At 33.4% G+C, this 27,228-nt stretch overlaps 2 protein-coding genes across 2 annotated transcripts in view; one reads left to right on the top strand and one right to left on the bottom strand.

The window, feature by feature from the left end:
* The window catches only part of trioa (trio Rho guanine nucleotide exchange factor a), a 784,286-nt gene that overhangs the window by 224,035 nt on the left and 533,023 nt on the right, over window positions 1–27,228 (top strand). The window lies entirely within an intron of this gene.
* tinagl1 (tubulointerstitial nephritis antigen-like 1) overlaps window positions 1–27,228 on the bottom strand; it is a 61,504-nt gene that overhangs the window by 7,253 nt on the left and 27,023 nt on the right. The window contains 7 exon segments of the mRNA NM_001044977.2: window positions 3,940–4,063; window positions 7,668–7,713; window positions 9,372–9,558; window positions 11,412–11,562; window positions 12,041–12,164; window positions 19,808–19,922; window positions 20,015–20,107. Coding sequence (NP_001038442.2) covers window positions 3,940–4,063; window positions 7,668–7,713; window positions 9,372–9,558; window positions 11,412–11,562; window positions 12,041–12,164; window positions 19,808–19,922; window positions 20,015–20,107 — 840 coding nt within the window.

The following is a 27,228-nucleotide window of genomic DNA, read 5'->3' as shown; positions in this document are numbered from 1 at the left end:
AATGCTGTTTCCATTACACTGGACATCACTGAGCTTTCCACAAACTTTCCCAGGCCCTAGGCTTAGCCGAATGCACCACGGTGGGATTTTCCCCGTAAAAACACTGCCGCTGCCCCCTGTATGCCAACTCCACAGGGCTATACAGCGTCCTCTGAACGTCTAGAGCAGCGCTAGAACTGCAGAGTCAGCGAGTGACAGGAGGCCGGGAGAAAAGCCGGGGTTCAGACGGACTCGGGCTGCGTATCGCCGTCAGCACTGAAGCATGACACACTCACAGACACCAGCGGCAGGTCAGTCGAGGTGATCAGAGGCACACCTGAGGAACAGGAACTCAGCCAATGGACATACACTGACAGGGAAAGACTACACCGTGAAACAATTACGGCTGTATCTGAAATCGCCTGCTATACCCTAATCCTAAAGTTGTGACGTAGAGATTATTGTTTCTGGGTCCAAGCAGCTACAGAAAAAAGATGTTTGCTGTTTGTTTAAACTACTTATTTAAAATGAGCTGAAACAACACAATTCTTCAAGGTTTTTGGGACAACTTACCTGTTTTATGTTACTAAGTTAGTAATAAGTTAACTTAATTCCTTCATGTTGTTCCAACACAATTTGATTGTGTGGAACCATGTATTTTTTTACAGTCTGCTCATTTGGATTGAGAAAATGACCACTTTTTAGTCTTATCGTACACATTAAAGTTAATGTCATGGTGTGGACAACAGTACACAACAAGAAGGTCGCTGGTTTGAGCCTCGGCTGGGTCAGTTGGCATTTCTGTGTGGAGTTTGCATGTTCTCCCTGTGTTGGCATGGGTTTCCTCTGGGTGCTCCGGTTTCCCCCACAAGTCCAAAAATGTGGTATAGTTGAAATAGGTAAGCTAAACTGACCATAGTGTGTGTGTGTGTGGATGTTTTCCCTGTGATGGGTTGCAGCTGGAAGGGCATCCGCTGCCTGAAACATATGCTGGATAAGTTAGTAGTTCATTCCGCTGTGGCGACCCCAGATTAATAAAGGGACTAAGCCGAAAATAAAATGAATGAATGTATTTTACAGTGTATTACAGGATTAATAGTAGAAAATGCTGTCATCATAAACTTACTTTTATTCTTGTTCTGAGTTTATGAGTGCCTTCTAATGAACAAAAGAAATTTTTTTAAAGAAAGCTGGAAACCTGTAGCCATTGACTTCCATAGTATTTTTTTCTTATAGAATTCAAGGATTACAGGTTTTTTCAAAATATCTTCATTTGTGTTCATCAGAAGAAAGAAACTTGTGGGACAGTAAATAATGACTCAGTTTTAATTTTTGAGTGAACTATCCCTTTAATAATTTTTTTATTCATTAAAATGAGTTTATTTTTATTATATATACTACCGGTCAAAGGTATGGGGTCAGTTTTATTTCAGTTTTTGCATGTTTTTTTTTTTTTTTTAAAGAAAATTATTCTGTTTATCGAGGCAGCATTTATTAAATGTAAAAAAAAAAAGTTAAATGTAAAAATAATTATTACAATTTTAAATAACTGCTTTCTAATTGTAATGTAGTTTGAAATAAAATGATAACTCCAGTCATTATTGCTTATTACTATTATAATTAATAATAATAATAATAATAATCAATAAATGATAATAATAACAATAATAATAATAAATGATAATAATAATAAATGATGATGATAATAATAATAATATTAAATAATAATAATAATAATCAATAAATGATAATAATAACAATAATAATAAATGATAATAATAATAAATGATGATGATAATAATAATAATATTAAATAATAATAATAATAATAATAATAATAATAATAATAATAAAATAAATAATAATAATAATAACAACAATAATAATTAATATTAGAGTGATTTCTGATGGATCATGTGACTCTGAAGACTGAAGTAATGAAGCTGAAATTTCATCATTAAAATCACTGGAATAAATGATTAAATTAAATGATAAACTACTTTTGAACAGTTATTTTATAGTGCAATAACATTTCACAATTTGCTATGTATTTATCGATTTTATCGATTTTAAAACAGAAGTCGATTTTAAAACAGTTAAAAATCCTGACTTTTGACTGGTAGTACATATATATATATATATATATATATATATATATATATATATATATATATATATATATATATATATATATTTTTTTTTTTTTTTTTTTTTTTTACGTTTAATTTAAGGAGAGTTTCAGTAGACTGACTATTTTAGGGTTTTTGTATGTTACTTTTTATCAAGTTAAATCAATTATTGGTCAATGATGAGCATCCTTCTGCAGTGAGACTCAAAGACTCACAGCCTGTTAGGGTGTGTTGTGTTAGAGTGAGTTCAGAAAAACCAGACAAAGGCTCTGAGTAGTGTGTCTGGGGGTGGGACTGGAAGGCTAGTCATCCAGGTGTTTTGTCTGCTAGCAACAAAAAAGGCAGACAAATGAGGCCTTGATGTCTCTTTAAAACAGTTTATCTTAAATATTGTCCCTTCTGGGCATGTCAGTTCATTGGAGGGCTGTGATGTTGATGCCAACAGTTATGAAAGCTCAGCTCCTGTCTGCCTGAATGTGGAAAGATCTCCCAAGACTGACTGTCTACACTAGAATGACGATATCTATCTATCTATCTATCTATCTATCTATCTATCTATCTATCTATCTATCTATCTATCTATCTATCTATCTATCTATCTATCTATCTATCTATCTATCTATCTATCTATCTATCTATCTATCTATCTATCTATCTATCTATCTATCTATCTATCTGCCTGCCTGCCTGCCTGCCTGCCTGCCTGCCTGCCTGCCTGCCTGCCTGCCTGCCTGCCTGCCTGCCTGCCTGCCTGCCTGCCTGCCTGCCTGCCTGCCTGTCTGTCTGTCTGTCTGTCTGTCTGTCTGTCTATCTGTCTGTCTGTCTATCTGTCTGTCTATCCATCTGTCTATCTGTCTGTCTGTCCGTCCGTCCGTCCGTCCGTCCGTCCGTCCGTCCGTCCGTCCGTCCGCCCGCCCATCCATCCATCCATCCATCCATCCATCCATCCATCCATCCATCCATCCATCCATCCATCCATCCATCCATCCATCCATCTATCTATCTATCTATCTATCTATCTATCTATCTATCTATCTATCTATCTATCTATCCTTTTATCTGTCTGTTTGTCCGTCCGTCCCTCCCTCCCTCCCTCCCTCCCTCCCTCCATCCATCCATCCATCCATCCATCTATCTATCTATCTATCTATCTATCTATCTATCTATCTATCTATCTATCCTTTTATCTGTCCGTCCGTCCGTCCGTCCGTCCGTCCGTCCGTCCGTCCGTCCGTCCATCCATCTATCTATCTATCTATCTATCTATCTATCTATCTATCTATCTATCTATCTATCTATCTATCTGTCTGTCTGTCTGTCTGTCTGTCTGTCTGTCTGTCTGTCTGTCTGTCTGTCTGTCTGTCTGTCTGTCCGTCCGTCCGTCCGTCCGTCCGTCCGTCCGTTCTTCCGTTAGTCCATACGTCCGTCTGTCTGTCTGCTTTGTATAAATTATACTATTTTGTTATTTTAACAATGTTTTTACTAGAAAACAAGACATTTTTTTTAAGCAGGGAATACTCACACTTCAGAACTTAAAATTCACTCAAACCCCAAAATAATTTATTATTAAAATCTGAATTAGCAGAAAATTAGGCAAAAATGTATAATATATATTCTTTGTTTAAACCTCAAAACACAAAAAGATATAATGTACTCTTAAATGTCTTGATAAATCAACATTCGCCAGAGGCTAATCTAATGGAAGCAGCATCAGAAACTGACAAATACTTAAACCTTTGGATGTCCAAGAACTTGCTTTGAAACTCTGCCAAATCCTCATTCATCTTGCTTCCAGCATTATTATGAAAGGTTATGCAATGCTGGGGCTTACCCTGTTATCCTGACAGAATGTGTCGCATGTTTGCGGTATTGTGAGGGTTTGTGGTAATTGACATCTGTATGTCTGAAAATTCCACTCTTGTACACAAAGAAGTCTTCATGGACCTCCATGATAGCTGAAAAAAAAAGAAAAACAAACATCACACACACACATCAAGTATCTTTAAAAGCACTGTGGTAAATTACAATTATAGAAAGGGATTATTAAAGCCTAAAATGAATTAACCATCAGATTCTTCATTCTTATCGCTCACACACAACCAGAACAACAGGAAACACTATGATTGATTTCAATGCTAATTAAATAATAAACACCAAAACAATACAATACAAGCTCACACAAACATTTTGTTCCTTTGTACATCAAAGTGAGATCAAAGTCAACAATCGAATTGTACTAAAGTTCAAACAAGCTTCCAATGGCATAAAAAAAAACTTTTTGGGTGGGTACAGGTTGTAATCTTCCAAAGCCCTGGGGACATGTGAAGTGAAAGCAGTTCTAGATGACGCTACATTCTGAGAACCATCTGCAGTATTTTAAGCCTAAAATATATTTAATCTTTATGCATAAATATGAGCATATCAGTGTGCATGAATGTCTTAGCCCTTGATCACACCAAGCATGCTTTTTTCCTGTCAACAAAACTGGCAGTGTTGCACTTCACGTTTTTAGATTGGAAATCTAAAAACATGTTTATTGTTGAGGAATTTTTTTACACCGTGTTTATTTTTTTCAAACCGTCCATATAATGAATGTGCAAGTTCTCACATGCGCTTTGAATTGGTTTTGCACTACTCAGTTTGTCCACAAGGTGTCAACACCGAACACTGAAATTTGTAGTCAACTATTTTGCCTTTCTGGCCAATATTTCACTTACTTTCTAACATGAAGGGCCCTAGCATACACCCGGCGCAATGCGGCAAGGTGTCCCGCAATTGTTGTTTGCTATTTTCAGCTCGACACAAGTGTCAGTTTGACGTTTTCCACCACGCTGTTTAAATAGCAAATGCATTTGCGCTCATATGTGCACCCATAGGCCATAGGTCTAAAAAAAGGGATGTGTTGAGGCACATTGCTCGCCCGTTGCTAATTTGAGGAACTAAAATAGACTGCACAATAGACCAGCTGAGAGGAGGTCTGAAGTCCAGTGCAGAGCACGTTAGTTGTGCGCCTCGCTTAAACATTGCTCAGTACACACAGGCATACCTGCCAACACTCCCGTTTTTCTCGGGAGTCTCCCGTATTTCAGACCCATCTCCCGTTTTGTTCTGTCTCCCGGAAAACTCCCGGAACGCCCCCCCCCCCTCCACCAATTATTAAATATTACTAAATATAATACAATATAATTTTAAACATGAAATATGCAGTATTGGAAAGTTACTTATGAATGTAATGCATTACAATATTTAGTTACTCCCTAAAAGTAACTTCCTGACGCTATACATGCCATATACACAGATTAATTTACAATGAAAGCAATGTGTTTGCCGTGGTATTTTTGTCTCATTGAGAGTGTGATTGAACATGATTATACTAATTTTAATTTTGCAAATATTTTTTTAAAGCAAATGAATAAATCTAAAAAGTATCTCGAGTTACATTTTTTAAAAAAGTAACTCAAATATTATTACTTATTTTTTTTAAATAATGCGAAAAACTCGTTACTAAGAAAGTAATACTATTATGTAACTCACGTTATTTGTAATGTGTTACCCCAAACACTAGAAATATATGATATATTATTGAAGAATAATAATAAGCTTTAAATCAACTGAACCAATTGGTTCACAAAGCAATTTACAGTTTCGAAGCAATTAAAACAGCTCACTGGTGACACCCGCAGGCCAAAACATATATTGTATAATACTTCAAATTTAATTAAATAATTAAATATCACTAAATGTGAGGTATACAATATTTTAAATACAAAAAATATGCAGTATTGGGAAAGTTACTTTCGAATGTAATGCAGAACAATATTTAGCTACTCAACAAAAGTAACTTCCAGACACTATACATGCCGTGTATACAGATTATTTAAAGTTGAAAGCAATGTGTTTACTACTTTGGTATTTTTGTCTCATTGAGTTTGTAATTCAATGTGATTACACTAATTTTAATTCAGCAAATATTTTTTTTTAAAATGCATAATAATTAATCTAAAAAGTAACTCAAGTTTTATTTTTAAAAAGTAACTCAAATATTATTACTTAATTTTTAAAAAAGTAATGCATAAAACTCGTTACTTAGAAAAATAATATTATTACGTAACTCGCACTATTTGTAATGTGTTACCCTCAACACTGGAAATATGTGATATATTATTAAATAATATATGATATATTATTATAGAATAATAATAAACTTTAAATCAACTGAACCAATTGCTTTACAAAGCGATTCATCATTTCGAAGCAATTAAAACAGCTCGCTGGTGACACCCGGAGGCCAAAACATATAACGTATAATAATTCAAATTTAATTAAATAATTAAATATCACCAAATGTGAGGTATACAATATTTTTAATATAAAAAATATGTAGTATTGGGAAAGTTACTTTCGAATGTAATGCAGAACAATATTTAGCTACTCCCCAAAGGTAACTTCCAGACACTATACATGCCGTGTATACAGATATTTTAAAGTTGAAAGCAATGTGTTTACTACTTTGGTATTTTTGTCTCATTGAGTTTGTAATTCAATGTGATTACACTAATTTTAATTCAGCAAATATATTTTTTTAATTGTGTAATAATTAATCTAAAAAGTAACTCAAGTTTTATTTTTGAAAAAGTAACTCAAATATTATTACTTAATTTTTTTAAAGTAATGCATAAAACTCGTTACTTAGAAAAATAATATTATTACGTAACTCGCGCTATTTGTAATGTGTTACCCTCAACACTGGAAATATGTGATATATTATTAAATAATATATGATATATTATTATAGAATAATAATAAACTTTAAATCAACTAAACACTTCAAATTTAATTAAATCATGAAATATCACTAAATGTGAAGTATACATTATTTTAAATATGAAATATGTGCTATATTATTAATTGGACATGCTAGTTCATTTAGAATAGGTGACTACTAACAACTAATTTTACATATATCTGTACAAATAAATCTTTGGCTTGTATTTGGGGTATTGAAACATTACTACTGTACTGTACATTGAAACATCACTACTGTACACACATCCATATAAACTTAAATATATGTTAAGCTTTAAACTGGGTTTTTCCAGACATTACAAGGAGATCCTCAGCACAAACAGAGCTAAATGAACACACACACACTCATGCACATGTAGACTATCTTTTCATCTGCTGTTTCTCAATATAAGTCAGAGGTTAGGCAGAATTTTTGCAAAGATTAGAAGTGAAATCTGGCGAAAATCCAGGATTCTCTCCTGGAACAATACAACAGAACACTGGCACGGGATCATGGAGAAACTCCGAACAACACACCCTCATCATATTACTCTAGGGGACTTTCTCAAGAATGTACTGTATAATATATGATGAGTTTAGGCCTTTTGTGTAAACTAATTGCTTTGTACGGGCGTCTACGGTATCCATGGTGACTAATGTGACAGACTGATTGCTTGCTGACTGCGTTAACCGTCATTAGCCATGTGCTTTTGACTATTCTTATCCTCTGGCTCACAAACAGACATACATACACACATTGAGAGAAATCCATACCTTGCACAGGGCCATTATCCATAATCTCTTTCATAATCTCGTTCTCCTGCAAGTGGAAAAAAACAAAAACAACATGTCAAGAAAGTTGAGGAAATTTGAGAATGAACAGCGTTTTCCAGACTAATGCCATTTTTGCATGCATCACAAAACAAAGGTAAATGCATTCCTATAGGAGTTCCAGAAACAGTGCTCTGAAATAAGCTGTCTAGGTAAATAGAATATAATAAAATAAAAAAGTTAAATAAAAAATTAAAATAAATTAAAAAAGTTAAATAAAATAAAAGAAATACGTTTTAATAAAAAAGTAAAATAAAATAAAAAAGAAAACTAGAATAGATAAATAATTAAAATAAAATAACATAGTAAAATAAATGAATAAAGTAAAAAAGTAAAATTAATGAATAAAACAAAGTATGTAAAATAAATAAATAAAATAAAACAAATTAATTAAATTAAAAAGTAAAATAAAATAAATTACAAATAAAACAAAAAAGGAAAATAAGTAAAAAAGTTAAATAAATAAGCAAAAAATAATAATAAAATAGTGAAATAAATAAATAAAATAGTAAAATAAATAAACAAATAAAATAAAATAAAAAAGGTAAATAATACAAAATAAAGTAATAAAGTAAAATAAAAAAAATTATAAAACAAAATAGTAAAATAAATAAATAAAATAAAAAGGTAAAATAAAGTAAAATAAATAAAATAAAAAAGTAAAATGATAAAATAAAGTAAAAAGTAAAATAAATAAACAAATAAAAAAATAGTGCAATAAATAAATGAAATAAAATAGTAAAATTAATAAACAAATAAAATAAAATAGTGAAATAAATAAAATAAAAAAGTTTATTAAAGTAAAAAAGTAAAATAAATAATTAGAATAAGGTAAAAAGTAAAGTAAAATAAATAAAATAAAAAGTAAAATAAAGTAAAAATGTAATGTAAAATAAATAAACAAATAAAATAAAAAGTAAAATAAATAAATAAATATTATTGATATTATTTTATTATCAGTATTTGTTTTCTATTTTTCCATTTTTTTTTTACTCATTTATTGTTACTTTTTTGAGTATCTGTAATTAACTGTTGTGTAAGTGTTTGTTGGACAAAGTGAATATGAAAGTGAATGTGTTTTGATATTTTTTAAAAACCTAATAAATAAAGTTGTAAAAAAATTAAATATATATTATTATTAATAATAATAATAACAATAATATATACTTATTATTAACTTATTTTTTATATTTTTATTTTATTAAAATTACCATTAAGTTCATCAATTAATAAAAATAAAAGTTGAATAATTTCCTCAAATATTCCTGGAATGATATACGATCTAAAACATGCCTAGAGAAATATATTTAACACAGACTATGTGACAAATGCATGGTTAGAGAGAATACATCCAACCATGACAGGACTACTAATCTAAATCCTCTCCAGACAGTTGAGAATTATTCCTCCCTTTGGCTTTGAGCTGAAGGGTTTTGATGGATGAAGAAATCGCGAGCAAAAATGCACACAGATGCTGGGTGTGAAGGAAAAAACAGTAAATCACTGATGCTTAAAGCATTGGTTACGCAGGCAGATGACTGTGTGTTTAATAGAGAGTGTAATCCTAACATGTTGAGACATACGGGATGCCTGATGTACTCTATAAACATGGTGAAGTGTCTGGAAAAGCAGTGTGATTGGACTTACGTTGGTGGACAGTCTGTATGGTGGGGTGGACTGATAGATGTCATTGTGGTAGCTGTGGCTGTTGGGACAGTGTGCTGTGGCTTGTCTCTTTCCTCTGCCCACCGCTCGGCTCTGCATCATACAGCGAGCAACTTCAACCGCGCTTTGTTCTGGTGGAGAAAAGGGGTAACAGTCCTGTGTCACAACCCTGGAAATAAAAAAAAAAAGCAAAAAGACATCATTATTGATGTTTGGGAATATATTCCAATTGCGTAATTCCTGTATCTAAGTTTGGACAATGTAATTTTATGGAAACTGGTTACATTGTTGGAAATTAATATGAATTAGCTTGACCTCATTTAAACATTTTTGCATGATCTGTGATGTTACAGTATATTCAGGAATGGGCAATTGGTGTAAATAATTTATCGGTTTTTCAATTTATCAAGAGACTGTCATCACATAACAGCATATTCATTTTTAGTATTTGATGTGATTGAAAAAATTGGATTTCTTCCAAAAAATGACATTTCTTCCATTTTTTAATAAAATGTCTTTCATTTTTAATAGAATTTATTAATATAATTTCTTCAATTTTAATAAAATTTATTCCATTTTTATAGAATTTCTTTCATTTTTAATATAATTTCCTCCATTTTTAATAGAATTTCTTCAATTTTTTATATAATTTCTTCCATTTTTATTAGAATTTCTTAAATTTTTTTATAAGATTTCTTCCATTTTTAATAGAATTCATTAATATAATTTCTTCCATATTGATAGAATTTCTCCCATTTTTAATAGAATTTATTAATATAATTTTTTCCATTTTAATAAAATTTCTTCCATATTTAATAGAATTTCTTTCATTTTTAAAAGAATGTCTTACATATTTTAATAAGATATCCTCCATTTTTAATATAATTTCTCCCAATTTAATAGAACTTATTAATATACTTTCTTTAATTTTAATAGAATATTTCCCATTTTTAATAGAATTTATTAATATAATTTCTGTCATTTTAATAAAATTTCTCACATTTTAATAAAATTTCTTCCATTTCTTAATATAGTTTCTTCCATTTTTAATCGAATTTCTTCCATTTTTTATCAGAACTTCTTTATAGAATTTCTTCCATTTTTAATAGAATTTCTTCCATTTTATATAGATTTTCTTCCATTTTATATAGATTTTCTTCCATTTTTTGATAAAATTTCTTTTATTTTTTTTTATAAAATTTATTTTTTTATAAAATTTCTTACATTTTAATAAAATGTATTGATATAATTCTTCCATTTTTAGTAGATTTTTTTTCATTCCTTATTAAAATTCCTTCATTTTTAAATAGAATTTATTAATAGAATTTCTTCCATTTTTTTAATTAAAATTTCTTGATTTTTTTATTAGAATTCCTTCCATTTTTAATAGAATTTCTTCCATTATTAAATATAATTTTTAAATAAAATTTCTTCCATTTAAAACATGAAAGAAAATCTATTCAAAATGGAATTACTTTCAAGTTCCATATTTTTTTGTTTCTTTACTTTTCTGGAGTTAAAACATTATTAATGTGTTGTCTAACAATTAATATAAACATGAAAACATTGTTAGTTTTTTGTTATTTTCTTCCACAAAAAAACTCTAAATAACAGTAAATTTCATTTAAATTTGGAAGATGTTTTACTCAAACATATATCTAAATATGTGGGAAAACCCCCAAAAATATTTTTCTATAATTTTCAAACTGAATTTATTCCCATGATGAAATGCAAAATCCTCAGAATTATTCCTCTAGATTTTAGTCGCATAATCCTTTATAAATCATGTAATTTAATTTGCTGCAGATTTGTTCATTAATATTACTATTACTGTTAATAACACTTGTGGAAACTGTGACATTTTCCTTAATAACATGTTGTTGATGCGTAATTGTTAGAATAGATGTTCTGATTTTAAGAAAAATAATATGATGTGACAGTTTTAAATATTATCTATCAAATGTGCAGCACTTAGATTAGCTCTTAATTTTGTGGTTGTGTGTTAAACATGCAGTGAATTACCCTCTGCGCCGCATGAACCACCAGGCCCCATCGATACGTCCACCAGCGCATCCGTCCTGATGCCGAGTATCGCAGGAGATCAGATTCTGGGGCGAGAGCTGAGGCGTCATGTGACCCATGGACTGAATGGAGATCCGGTCTGATGCCACAGCTAGCAGTGAATCACAGGGGTTCACATATGAGCGTCAGCACTGATGATTGTTCATTCATTCATTCATTCATTCATTCATTCATTCATTCATTCATTCATTCATTTATTTATTCATTTTCGGCTTAGTCCCTTTATTAATCTGGGGTTGCCACAGCAGAATGAACCGCCAACTTATCCAGCATATGTTTCTTATGCAGCAGATGTCCTTCCAGCTGCAACCCATCACCGGGAAAAATCCATACATACTCATCTATACATATACTACGGGCTATTTAGCCTACCCAATTCACTGATGACTAGTAGTGCTATATTAATAAACTGCTTTTAATATAATAGGGTATATGCAGAAGGACTTTTCAGTAAGCCAATTCACTTGCATTGATACATATCGAAATGTGTTTTGACAGCGCATGTTATATAAAAGCTAATATACTGCATATAGAAACTGATTGTCTGTGTTGTGTTTTCGCTGTCTCACCTGCAGTTGAGAAAGCCCATGATGCATTGCAGTTCCCCTGGTCCAAGGGCTCATGAATTTTCCCCGGCCATTTGTCCACTGCATTGAAGTAACTTGGCAGATGATCATTTCCATTCATATTCATCTGTAAAAAATAAAGTAAAACTGAATGTTTTTCTTCACAGGAAATGTCTTTTAGTAGCGTAATGGCACTTTTTGGCAAAGGCGACAAGAATAACACAGAATAGAAATTTCCATAAATGCATTCCTTTAATTTTTTTGGGCTCGTTGGTTCCTGAAGAGATTCCTAGCAATGGACAGAAATGGAACATGAGGCGTCTAGCTTGCTATTAAAATGTCTATGGACAGTACTTCAAATGTATGGACATACACACACCCCAAACAGCAGGAGGGAGAGATACACCGGTCACTAAATCCAGCATAGGGGTTCTCAACTGGCCGCCACGTTCTGACTTTATATTATCACCCCGTTTGTCATAAAGTTAGGTGATGGATTTATACCACGTGTACAGTGGCTCTGAACTGGGAAAACACCTCTCAAAATGCGTTGCGAAAAAACCCCAGAAAAAAATCGAACTTGATTTAAATTGTTTTATGACGAATTCAAGTTTCAAAGTGTGTCAATACGACTGAAACAATGTGAGATCGAATTCATTTTGAATGTGCAAAATGCGAAAAATTCGAATTCAGTGTGCAATAACCCTAATTCAACACATTCTTTACACGATCGTTTCAATTCATTGCGATTTTCCTCACTCAACTAATTTCTGTTACGACTTAACCCCTAGAGGTCATAACATAGGTCTCTTTTATAAATTAAAAATAAATGGTAATGAACAACAATTCAAATGTATCTCCTGAGTCTATTTATAAACATTTAACATTGAAACGATGATCTATAAATTCATAACTTCCTGCATTCATCAGATCTAATGTATATTAAGGTTTAAAACATACCAATATACATCCAAAAAGTTGTCTCCTGCTCACCAATCTCTTTACCTGTAATCACCCATCAGCTAATGATCTAAAACTGACCAGATAAAATGCTCAAACGCATCTCCTGAGTCCATTTATTATCATATAACATTGAGATGATGATCTCTAAATTCATAACATCATGCATTAATCAGATCTAATATATAATGATGTTTTTAAAAGCATCTAAAAAGTTGTTTCCCTGCTAATAAATCTCTTCACCTGTAATCACCCATCAGCTAATGATATAAAATTGACCAGCTGAAATGCTCAAATGCATCTTCTGAGCGCATTTATGATCATGTTGCATTGAAAAGATAATATCTGAATGCATAACTTTATGAACTAATTTCAGAACTAATGTATATTGGTTTAAAAGCATCCAAAAAGTTGTCTTCCTGCTTACAAATCCCTACACCTGTAATTACCCATGCGCTAATGATCAAAACTGACCAGCTCAAATGCAGCTCCTGAGTACATTTATGATCATATTACATCTATAAATTCATAAATTCATGCATTCATAAGATCTAATGTCAAATGATGTTTAAAACACACTAAAAATGCATCCAAAAAGTTGTCTTCATACTCGCGATTCCCTACACCTGTAATTACCCATCCGCTAATGATCAAAACTGACCAGCTCAAATGCTCAAATGCATCTTCTGAGTCCATTTATTATCATATAACATTGAGATGAGGATCTATAAATTCATAACTTCATGCATTCCTCAGATTTAATGCATATTGATGATTTAAAAAGCATCCAAAAAGTTGTCTCCTGCTAAAAAATCTCTTCACCTGTAATCACCCATCAGCTAAGGATATAAAATTGACCAGCTGAAATGCTCAAATGCATCTTCTAAGTGCATTTATGATCACATTGCATTGATAAGATAATATCTGAATCCATAACTTTATGCATTTATCAGAACTAATGTATATTGGTTTAAAAGCATCCAAAAAGTTGTCTTCCTGCTTACAAATCCCTACACCTGTAATTACCCATGCGCTAATGATCAAAACTGACCAGCTCAAATGCATCTTCTGAGTCCATTTATTATCATATAACATTGAGATGAGGATCTATAAATTCATAACTTCATGCATTCCTCAGATCTAATGCATATTGATGATTAAAAAAGCATCCAAAAAGTTGTCTCCTGCTAACAAATCTCTTCACCTGTAATAACCGATCCATTAATCATATCAAATTGACCAGCTGAAATGCTCAAATGCATCTTCTGAGTGCATTTATGATCACGTTGCATTGAAAAGATAATATCTGAATGCATAACTTTATGCATTTATCAGAACTAATGTATATTGGTTTAAAAAAGCATCCAAAAAGTTGTTATCCTGCTTACAAATCCCTACACCTGTAATTACCCATGCGCTAATGATCAAAACTGACCAGATGAAATGCAGCTCCTGAGTACATTTATGATCATATTACATCAGGATGATGATCTATAAATTCATAAATTCATGCATTCATCAGATTTAATGTCAAATGATGTTTAAAACACACTAAAAATGCATCCAAAAAGTTGTCTCCTACTCGCGATTCCCTACACTTGTAATTACCCATGCGCTAATGATCAAAACTGACCAGCTGAAATGCTCAAATGCATCTCCTGAGTCCATTTATCATCATATTGCATCGAGATGAGGATCTATAAATTCATAACTTCATGCATTCATTAGATCTATTGCATACTGATGTTTAAAGAAGCATCCAAAAAGTTGCCAGTAATTACCGATCCCCTGATGATCTAAAACTGACCAGATGTGAACACATAACCCTAACTTAACCTCATGCTTGTCCTACACATCCCGAATCTAAATCTCTCTCCGGACTCATTTCTGTCATACTTTGCTTTCATGCGCTGTGAATGAGGAATGCATTAGCACGTTCTCCGTCTTTGGTAAAGCACAGCTGCTGGTCTCCGTCCTCCTACATTCCAGCTTGTGAAAGCGTCATGATTCTCTCCCTGACGACTAGCAGATATGATCCGCTGGAATGCAGGTGCTTGTCAAGTCGAGCGGTGATGCGGTGGTAAATTGCGATGGTTAAAGGGCCCCTGAAGGGCCACGGCTCGCAGCAACACTTGACCCAAGAACTCGTGCTGAGCCAAGAGAAAAAGTGAAGAGTGTGTGAGTGTGTGAGCAGAGCTGAGTGCACGCATTAGTGTGCGTGCAAAGTGGGTTTTAAGCAGATTGAGGCTTTAGGATTGGTTTTAGAGACAGGTGGAGACATGTTGGAGGATGTGGGATGGAGAGGAAGAGTACAAGAGGAAGGGGAGGAAGATAAGGATAAGGGTCCATATCTGGTAAGTGTGTAATGATGTAGATGTTTCTGTAAATACATTTCAGTGTGTGGATTTTTGGTCCAGTGTGGACAGTTACAGTACTGTATTGAACTGTATGAACGAATGCATGTGTACAACTTTATTTGAGGCATCTAGTTTTGAATAACTTAATTTGATGAAGAAATCTTAAAGGTGCAGTAGGTGATCTGCCAAAATGCTAATCGGTTAGCATTAGCTTTGGACGGCAGGGGAGGGACTTTGTTTCAAAGCCACGCCTCCAGAAACACGTGACACGACAGCAGATAACCCACTAGTTCATGTCATCCGCCAGTTAGAAGTGTATGTAGTGGTTGGCCCGGCAGCGTGCAGGAATTTCACATATTACTAAGCCAAACTTACATGCTACTTCAGAGCGAATATTCAGAGAAGCGGTAAACAATATAGGGAGCGGGTTCAGAAATGACCCAATGTGAATATAAAAGCATCTTCAGCTCAGTAAAGTAGGCTAGGCGGAATAGCACAATTTAATGACGTTATGTTGTTAAATTAAATTTAAATCTACATTATCGATGCTGTAAAAATACCTTATGAAACTGAAAATAGTCTCATCAATCTTTCACCGGGAGATTTCAGTGGCTGAACAACACGTCTGTGCATATAACCCATTTGTAACAACAACATCTGCATCAGCTCTGCGTGAAGCTAAAGTAGTTTTACAACAGAACATTACCTGTCTAACAGAAATACTTCAGCCATGGTGTCATCCTTCCTTCAGCGTGCAAAACTCACTCCAATATTGATTCAGGAGTTTAAAAAGTTTCGATTCAGCATTTGATTTTGCCGTGACTGTGACTGTCTCGTGTCATGAACGTGCGGAGCTCATGCAGGCGCGCACATGCTAATGCCCAAATCTGCATTTGTTGATAGACAGTTTGAGCTACTTCTTGGAAATATAGGAGATGTCGGCCCGACAATATTTAATTGGACGAACATTTTTTTGTTTTATTCCTTACCCAGAAAATAAAAATACATGCAGTTTAAACACACTTAGATCAGCGGTTCCCAACAGGGGGGTCGCTAGGATATTCAATGTTGGAAATCAACATTATGATGCATAACTACAAAGGTCCTAAAGACCGCTGTGTTTACTTCAAAAATGCCACTAATGTCTGCATACTCCACATGCCTTAATTTCATTTCTGTTTAGTTCAGTTATGATTTTAGTTGGATTAAGGTCATCAAAAAAATCGCTGCTTGAGCTTATCTAGGCCTAAAGTAAACATAGGTACATCTTAGAAAACGGTGACGCAGTGGCACAGTAGGTAGGGCTGTCACCTCACAGCAAGATGGTCGCTGGGTTGCAGGTTTGAGCCTCGGCTGGGTCAGTTGTCATTTCTGTGTGGAGTTTGCATGTTCTTTCTGCGTTTGCGTGGGTTTCCTCCGGGTGCTCCGGTTTCCCCCATAGTCCAAAGACATGTGGTACAGTTTATGTGGGTAAGCTAGATTATCCGTAGTGTATGAGTGTGTGTGTGGATGTTTCCCAGAGATGGGTTGCGGCTAGAAGGGTAAAAACGAGCTGGATAAGTTGGTGGTTCATTGCGCTGTCGTGACCGCTTTTTTATAAATGGACTAAGCCGAAAAGAAAATGAATGAATTAATCTTATTGAACATCATTTATTTTCATCACTAATTATCATAGTAGAACAGTTTCTCAAGCAGTTTGTGATGCATTTTGAGAAACCGGAGATGAGCTCCTGGTCTAATGCGCCATCTGGCTTGAGAAAATATTTAAGTAGCACACATATTCTGAATGCCTTCGGCAAAATTCAAATGAGCCATTTTAATCTAGATTAATCTAGATTTTAAAAAATTATATACCTATATGATAAACATACCGTTTGTTTGAAAACAACATTTTTTGTCATCATTACTGCAAACTTATATGAGCGATTATATCATTAAATGTGGAGAGGGGCCTTACAATATTTTCAGGGGAAAAGGGGGGTCTCAGGCAAAAAAAGGTTGGGAACCACTGATTTAGATCATTTACTTTAATCATTAATATTGGACTGTGAAGAGAATTTCAATCAGCAAAACAACAAATGTTTCTGAAGACAATCACCTACTGCACCTTTAATATATGAACAGTTAAGTCTCTTTTACAATTTTTTTTATTTAATATTACAGTAATGTATAATAAATAATGAGGCAAGCAATTTTACTAATGGTTAAAAATGGTAAAGTTCGGAGTCAATATAAAGTTATTGTTTGTTTTTGTCAGCACCAATTTGTTATGTTGATCTATAGTGACTTTTAAAAGCATTTTTACATTAATGCTGTTTTTTTTAATCCTGTAGTAATGCATCATATTGTTGATTTCCAACATTGTTGGAAATCATATCATAACATCATATTGTTGATTTCCAACATCCCAATTCATCTTTCTGTGTGGAGTTTGCATGTTCTCCCTGCCTTCGCGTGGGTTTCCTCCGGGTGCTCAGGTTTCCCCCACAGTCCAAAGACATGTGGTACAGGTAAATTGGGTAGGCTAAATTGTCCGTAGTGTATGAGTGTGTGAATGTGTGTGTGGATGTTTCCCAGAGATGGGTTGCGGCTGGAAGGGCATCCGCTGCGTAAAAACTTGCTGGATAAGTTGGCGGTTCATTCCGCTGTGGTGACCCCGGATTAATAAAGGGACTAAGCCGACAAGAAAATAAATGAATGAAAATAGTGTTCAGTTATGCTGTGCTGAAACTATACTTAACTTTAAAACTGAGGTATAAAACAAAAAGCCATTTTTATACTATACTGCACACCCCTACTATCTAGTGTCTATCTATCTACTGTAAATGAACTGCTCCCATCAGCATCAAATCAATTCCAGCCATCTCTAATAGTGAAATCAGCTCTTATGTAAGGTGTTGGTGTGGATCACGCTTTCTGCACAGAGACAGCCTCATTGAGCCACATCAAATAACACACATCCAGACGAAAACATTCACTGCACAGCATAGCACAGATCAAACAACAAGCCGATTTCCGAATCCGCTCAGTTATTCCTGCTTTGATGATTCCTAACGGCGAACAGCATTACACAGAAGACACAGCACAGAGCGTGAGAGCGGATGAGCAGAGCCGTCAATGGGCAGAAACATGAATAAAGAGATTATCTGTGGGCTGAATTCTGACTGCTCAGTCCTGTTATTGTGGACAAACTCTCTTGAGGCAATTCATATTTGCTTTCTTCTCAAACTCAAATCGAAATCGTTTTATGTTCATTTATTTATCCAGTGTTTTTAATCTTGTTTTATATTAAAAAGGTCCAAGATATAACTTTTGTGTGTAAAATGATAACAACATAGCTTAAAGGTTTAAAGTTTTTTTAAACTTAGCTAATGGTTGTGACAAACCCCAAAAAAGTTTATAGTTTGGGATCAGTATAAATTTATTGGGTTTTTTTTAGTACCATCAATTCATTATGTTGATCTACAGTGACTTTTTTTTTACTCTTAATTCTGTTTTTATGCATCATGTTGTTTTCCAGCGATGAAAATAGTAAATATTTAAGAAAATAAATAATTAAAAAAATGTATATATATATATATATATATATATATATATATATATATATATATATATATATATATATATATATATATATATATATATAATATTTATTTATTTATTTATTTATTTATTTAACCAGGAATATCCCATTGAGATACAATATATTTTTTACCAGGGAGTCCTGGTCAAGACAGGCAGCATAGGACAAAGTTACAAAAAATAAATAAATAAATAAAATGTTATAATATTAATAATAATAAATACATGTCACGACACATAGACACACAAAAATATTATAAACCATAGTTAATTGTTAAAACATGTGCACTGTTCTAAATTGACAGTCTTTAAAATATTTTTAAATATAGTAATAGATGGTACGGATTTCATATGTAGTACATCTTGAAGCTCGTTCCATACATATGGAGCATACTTAGAGAATGCAGATCGACCTAACTGTGTAAAAAATGGCATCTTAAGTAAGAGTATAACTATTACAATCATTTTAATATTTAAATACAAATGATTTCTGAAATGTCGTGTGACACTGAAAACTTGCATTGTTTGCATCACAGGAATAAATAACATTTGAAAAAATACGTTCACATAGAAAACAGTTATTTTAAACTGTAAATACATTATTATTGTGTTTTTAATTAAATATTAAAATATCAGTATCCATATTTAAAGAAATACAATTATTGACTGCACATTTTTCTATTGTGAATGTCATTAACATTCACCCTTTAAATCACTCGAAGAATGTGAAAAGAAGAAAGAAAACCAGTACGAAGCAATTACTTGATGAGTGCGAATCATTTTTGAATATTATAAATATTATCAATTAACATTTCTTACAGCAAAAATCCGACAAGCAGACACAAATATTACAAAAATAAAAATAACTGACCTGCATCTCATTCATGTTCATAATGGTCCGTGTGGGGCGTTTTGTGCCCAGACGAAACCGCAGACCCTCATCCAGTGTCATACCCCAGAACTGACTGTAGTTTGCTGCCCTCCAACTGGAGAGACAGAATGAGAGAGGAAAGCACTTTCACTTGTGCACTAGTTACACTTCATACACAGCATATTAAACACCTGTATTAATGCTCACCCATAGTCTCTCCTGTTGATTTCCTGGATCATGTCGTCCTCTATCAGACAGGCGTGTTGTTCACATTCCCAGCGTCCATTTTGACCACATGTACTGCAGGACACAAATACAAACAAACTCTTAGTGTGCAAAAGTGAAGAAACAAAAAACCATTTACAAACAATTGTCCAATGAAGGAAGTGATCTTCAACCAGGCCCGGATTGGCTAATTCCCGGTGGGCCGGTCCGTTTTTTGGCCACGAGGGCCGGTGTCCCTAGCTGCTTGCACTCTCAGCAGTTGCACTTTTTTCATTTATTTGTTTATTTGACCATAACCTCACTCTTTTTAATCATTCTTTTGCCGCAGCTCCGCTCTTTTTATTTATTTTCTCGCAGCCCCGTGAGCAAAATGCAGCCCGCAGGATAATGATGATCATCATTAACCTGCGGGCTGCACCCCATTCCACCCCAAACAGCGGTACCCTAGTGAATATTAATTAATATTAATGAATATAACACCTGCTCAATGAAAATCAGATGATTCACTACATTAATAAATATGACATAACTTGATCAGAAATCTAAAAAGGGGAGAAAAAGAGTAGGGTAAAATAAAGAGTAGAAATCAATAGCAGCAGATAACAATGCTGTGCATGACAGCGCCATTGTGGTCTAGCATGTTACATTATGACGCCGCTGATCCGAGTTCGAACCTCACCAGAATATAATATGTTTTTTTCATTTTCAGTGTAAAGACATAAAATACTGTTTGGGTTACTTATGTAGGGGTACATTTTTTTTCTTCTGTGACAACCCTTACAAAGGACTGGATATCTATAAAGAATTAATGTTCTCATATTTATGAAAAGTTCTAAGGCAGCTGTGTCCTTGAAAAAGACATGTTAGTGTCATTTGAAACTGAATTGGAAATAACGTCATTTTAATATAGTCAGTCGTCGACTGAGGTGGGCCGGTCTAAGGCTTGAAACTCCAGAGCCACAAAGGAGTCCCACTCCGGCCCTGTTTTTAACCCCAGGAAAAGAAAAGGAAAATATTATGTGATGTTCTATTGATTTGAAATGAGCTTTGCCATATTTTATATCAACATAATTTTTGTTAAAACAATTTACACCTTTATAACAAACCATTCAGGACTGTTTTGAGCCGGAGGATAAACGTTCCTAAAACAAAAGATAAACTAAAAAGGCCTCAAAAATACACATCTTTTAAAATAGTTTTACTTAAAAAAGAAAGATTTGTAGAAAGAAAAAACTAAAAGTGGGCAACACGGTGGCTCATTGGTTAGCACTGTCACCTCACAGCAAGAAGGTTGCTGGCTCAAGTCCTGCCTGGGTCTGTTGGCATTTCTGTGTGGAGTTTGCATACAGTATTCTTCCCATGTTGGCTTCGGTTTCCTCCGGGTGCTCCGGTTTCCCCCACAGTCCAAACACATGCGCTATAGGTGAACTGAATAAACTAAGTTGGCCAAAGTGTATGAGTGTGAATGAGAGTGTATGGATATTTCCTGGTACTGGGTTGCAGCTGGAAGGGCATCTGCTGTGTAAAACATATGCTGGATAAGTTGGCGGTTCATTCCGCTGTGGCGACCCCTGATGAATAAAGGGACTAAGCCAAAGGAAAATGAATGAATGAATGGTTGAATGAATAAAAAAACTAAAAGTAATACTTTCGTGATGAGGGTATGCAACTTCAACTTCAAAGCAATTTGTTTTGTAAAATTATCTATGAAGTAAAAAAAAAAATGTTAACATATGGGTTATTCTCAGATTATATTTACTTATTTATAAAAAAAGATATATTCATTCATTCATTCATTTTTTTTACCGCTTAGTACATTTATTAATCAGGGGTCACCACAGCGGAGTGAACCGCCAACTTATCCAGCATATGTTCTATGCAGCAGATGTCCTGGGAAACTCTCCTTCATACACGTACACTACGGACAATTTAGCTTACCGAATTCCCCTACAGCGCTTGTGTTTGGACTGTGGTTTTAGTTTTTAAAATTATGACTAGTAAAAATAATCATTCTTTCAGACTAAACAGTGTACAGATACAGTGCATACTTATAACATTTTGTGATGATAAATACTTTGTTAAATAAGTCTTGAGATCATATTGACAGAAAGTGACTGTCACTGACTTTAAAACCTCATTGTCTATTTCATTAGTGCAAATTCTGAGCACTGAACTAACTTGTAGATTCAGTGTTATTGTAATAAACAACATAGTGTGCTTATATAAGTTTTTAAAAATAAATTTAGGAAGACCTAGCCATGGAGAAAGAAAAAAAACAAAACAAAGAAAACAGTTTTGGCATTTTTGTATTTGAGACACAAAACAAGAGGAGTGGATTATGAGAGAGAGAGAGAGAGAGAGGGGGGGGGGGGCTGTGAGCCTTTTAAGGCTGCAGCTCTTGAAATATCCATTTTTAGTCAGTCTGTATGAAGGAAGGAGGTTCAAGAGGAGCAAGGATTAAAGAGGAAGAGCAGAATTGCACTGCTAATACATAACTACAGAACATGAGTCATGAGGAGAGCAGAGCTCAAAACAAAATAAAGCATGTTACCTTTCCAGCACCCTTTTTATTAGACACATGAATCATATCCCATATCACTCTGCAGCCCAAGTTACCCACTGAAGCTAAGCAGGGCTGAGCCTGGTCAGTACCTGGATGGGAGACCACATGGGAGAGCAAGGTTGCTGTTGGTGAGGCCAGCAGGGGTGGCTCAACCTGCGGTCAGTGTGACTCCTAATGTCCCAGTCAAGTGAAGAGGACGCTATACTGTCAGTGAGTGTCTTTCGGATGAGAAGTTAAACCGACGTCCTGATTCTCTGTGGTCATTAAAAATCCCATGGCACTTCTTGTAAAGAGTAGGGATGTAACCCCAGTGTCCTGGCCTCCCAATCATTCCCACCGAATTGGCTCTATCCCTGTTTGTAAATCTTGTGTTTGGCAAAAGCTTTGCTATTAGTTTGCCTTCCAGTTTACAATATGCAAAAACACATTTACAGTATTTACAGCAACCACATATAACCACGAATCAAACACCTTACATAGCAACAAAGTTATGGCAAGCAATTTTTTATACTATAATCTCTTAGTAGAGAAGGAATTTCTGACCGATAACAGATAACACTTTAGATTTGGAGGCTGACAGTCAGTATATAAAGCTTCAAAATGTTCTGCATTACTTCAAAATAAAGGGCAAACAAATACAGTTGAACAATATATTTCATTTTAAAGCCTTATCTTCAGAAAAGTTTGAACTTTAATAATCAATTATTTATTTCTATTGCCATCTTTATTAAATATATTCAAAAAGGTGGCAACTCCAAAACTCCAAAATCGCCAATTTATTCAATTAAAAAGGCTGACACAACAAGCTTTTTTGGTGAGCACTCATTTAAAGTGATGTTCATGCATTTGTGCACTTTTTATTTAACATAAATAAAATCTACTCGCTGACAAAACAAAATGCATAAATAAAACAATCAAATCACTGAACGTTACTCAAAATAAAAATACCAGTATAATAATTTAAATGTGGCCAGCAGAAAAGCGTTTGACGTGGTTCAGCCAACAGAAATAACACAAAACTTATCAGGTTGCAAATATCGGCTTCATTTTTTCCAAACAAATAATGATAACATTAAAATGAGCAATTATTGGCCGATATAGTTGCTGATATATTGTGCATCCCTTTTTTAATAACTTCAGACATGCTTTTTTAGTAGTAGAAGCACAATTATAAACAAGGGTTGTTTTCCTTGACATAATATGTATGTGTACTTTGCATATGTATTATGTATAAATACACACATGCATGCATATATTTGAGGAAATGCTTATATTTAGATACAAAATATGTATGTATATGAAACTAATTATATGTAAATTGATATATAATCATTTTGTATACTTTTGTTTCAATGTTTGCATGTATCACATTTTTACACACAATTTTGTTATTGTATATTCTCCTTTTGTTTTTCTGTCTTTTTATTTACTGTAAAGCATCTCACAACCCCCATAATTGTGTTTTTTTACTTTATAAAATTTGTATTTTGTTAAACTAACATATCAAAAAACTACTTAATAAAGGTATATTTTTGTTTTTTTCAATTATTTATTATTATTATTATTGCTATTATTTTAATTATTTATTATTTAAATTTATTATTTTTATTTTACATTAAGTCATGTGTTTTTGTTGATTTATTTTAACAATGTTTTTTTTAAATGTTCTGTTAAAATTAAAATGTAACTTTATGCATTTATATATTGTGATAATTTTTCACTTCGATTTTCTTAAAAAGTTATCCACAGCTTTTAATCCAAGCCATCTTCCAGCCCTTAATATTTTTAGTTTATATTTTACAAAAAATTTTTATCTAGACCCTATTTAAAACAGACGAATAGCCAATGCCCCAGTAAATGTGTTTAGTTACAGCTTACTTTAGATCCCAGTCTATAAATTAAGATTGGAAATCCAAGAATAAAGACGCTATTCTCTATGCACATCTATATAAAAATAGTTTTGTTCTCTATTCTCCTGAGACCCCGGCCATTGACTTGTGTCCTCTGTAGTGGACATTATTTTTTCATGAATTTTCTTTGAATTTTTAGAGCTACTCCGTCAAGTCCTTTTGTACTGTTCAGAGAACATCCTGGGCTTTCTAGTGAAATGTCATTTGATTGGCTGGCATGCTAGGAACCACTTCTTACACTGCATCCAAAATGGGCAACATACACCAACACGCACATTTTATGGGAAGGAGAGAGGTGTGTAAAATTTTGCTTTTTAATTTTGTTTTTTTACTATTGTCATTACATATACATACATATATATATATATATATATATATATATATATATATATATATATATATATATATATATATATATATATATATATATATATGTTTGTTTATTAAAGAATCAGGAACAATACATTTAGCTTTCAAAGCTGTTAACTTGTTTGTGTTTCAAAAATCTTTTTTTAAACGTCCACTATAGTGGACACCAGGACCATCTTAATGTAATTAATGACTGCATGTTGTGGGGGCCAGAACTAAAGCAGGGATGATTCTTTATAAGATAGCTGAAGGAGACTCTAAGAGTCTGACAATCAGACAATTAGGGAATTAGAGACAATTAGAGAATGACAATCAGTTTTAAATCGCTTTTATGCTAATTTTTTTTTTTGATTAACATCACTTCTTTTTTTTTTTTTAGTTCGGCTCTCTTTCAAACTAAACTGTTTCATGAGTTTCAATACAAAAGCAAAAAAAAAAGTTTTTGTTATATTTATATGGATCAATATCCCTTTACAGCCATATCCTGTACAGTTTTGTCGTCTAATTTTGGCGGTCGATTCGAACTAAAATGGCCCTGTGGTCCACTACAGTGGACATGCTGTAAAATAAAAATAAAACAAAATGAAAAACTCTAAATTGTACAATTTTTTTTGAACACAATGGATTTAGGAAATCACAGAAAAAAGAAAAAAAAAAATTTGGGTCTCAGGAGGCAAGAATTGTCATATGAAATTAAAATTCCTGCAAAAGATTTCTTAAAAGATTTTATATTTCTCCAGTTGTGTCTTTACATTGGATTAATTTCTGTTATTTATTTAGAATAATGATTGTATAATAATACTTATTATTCTTATTAATATTCATAATTTTAATTATTCATAATATTATCATTTTAATTTATAAGATTTAGTATAGCTATTTATATAAAGGGTAAACTATTTTTTGGGTGGTGCGGTTGAGGGGGGCCCCTGCCCCAGTAGAGCTTTATGTCCAGCAACACCCCTGTTTATTTTTATAAAATTAATGTATCAAAAATGTTACTTTACAACGGTATACATTTATTACACTTTGCCCTTTTTAAAAATAACCTTTACCATGCATTTTCATCTAGGAATGTTTACATATTCTTACAGAAAAGCAAGACAAAAGTACTGATAAAGAAAATGAGTTTTTGCTGATATAGTTTTATCAGCCTAAATCTCTTTTGCCATGGCGTGTCTACAGGCAGGCAGGCAGTATTTGAAGCCATGCATTCAACCTGCTGTCAGATTACTGTGAACTATAAACAGAGAAGCACATAAATACATGGTCTCCATAACAGAAGGCATGTCAGACGGGCTGGAGAATTGAACATTATAGTGAAGCGTGACTGACAGGGAAACTGGGCTTCCTGCTGACAACAGGTCACTCTACACTCCTGCACTCCAGAGACCTTCAGTATCATTCAGCCAGCGTGTGTGAATTTACGTCTCCATCTGAACTACTGTGTGAAGGCTTAACACCGGGACTTTGAATTGCTGTCAAAACCCATAGACCCTTTTCACATTTTTGGGATTCTTAGTAGCGGAAGTTGTAACGGAACTTAGAGCGCAGTAAATGGGAGAGTACAACTAATATTTTTTTACAAACTTATTTGCTCAAATAATAAAAGAAAAACTCCATGATTATGTTTTAAAGACTTTCAGAAAAAGGAAAAAAAATTGTGTGAGACTGATGACGGCGGCCAGAGAACAGAATAACGTCAAATTTACTGTCCTGTCCCGCAGACGCAGCATTAGACACGCCTCGCACAAGCGGTAATTTGTTTTTTGTAATTTGAAGCAAAGATAATAAAATACATAGACACATTTTCATACATTTAATAAAAAAATCTAAATATTAAAAACTTTTAAGGATTTAAGATGCTGATGACCATTAAACGCATCATAACAGGCTTGTGAAAAGGGTCCACTGCTACCCTTATGAGGTGTTCATGATTGCTGACATGCTGTTGTTATGTGATTGCTAAGGTATTTGATTCATTTTAGTGCATTGTGATGGTGTTGCTAATGTGTTTAGAAAGGTTCCCTTGGTGTTGCTTTGTGGTCGTTAAGGTGATTTAATTATTTATTATTATTATTTTTTAATCGCATCCAAAATAAAAGTTTGCTTCTACATGATACAGTTGAAGTCAGATATATAAGCCCCCCTGAATTATTTACCCCCCTGTTTATTTTTTCTCCCTAATTTCTGTTTAACGGAGAGCAGCTTTTTTTCAACACATTTCTAAACATAATAGTTTTAATAACTCATTTCTAACAACTGATTTATTTTATCTTTGCCATGATGACAGTAAATAATATTTTTCAAGACACTTCAATACAGCTTAAAGTGACATTTAAAGGCTTAACTAG

The sequence above is a fragment of the Danio rerio genome, chromosome 19, assembly GCF_049306965.1.
Source record: "Danio rerio strain Tuebingen ecotype United States chromosome 19, GRCz12tu, whole genome shotgun sequence".
Lineage (NCBI taxonomy): Eukaryota > Metazoa > Chordata > Actinopteri > Cypriniformes > Danionidae > Danio > Danio rerio.
This window is presented reverse-complemented; position numbering and strand designations above follow the sequence as displayed.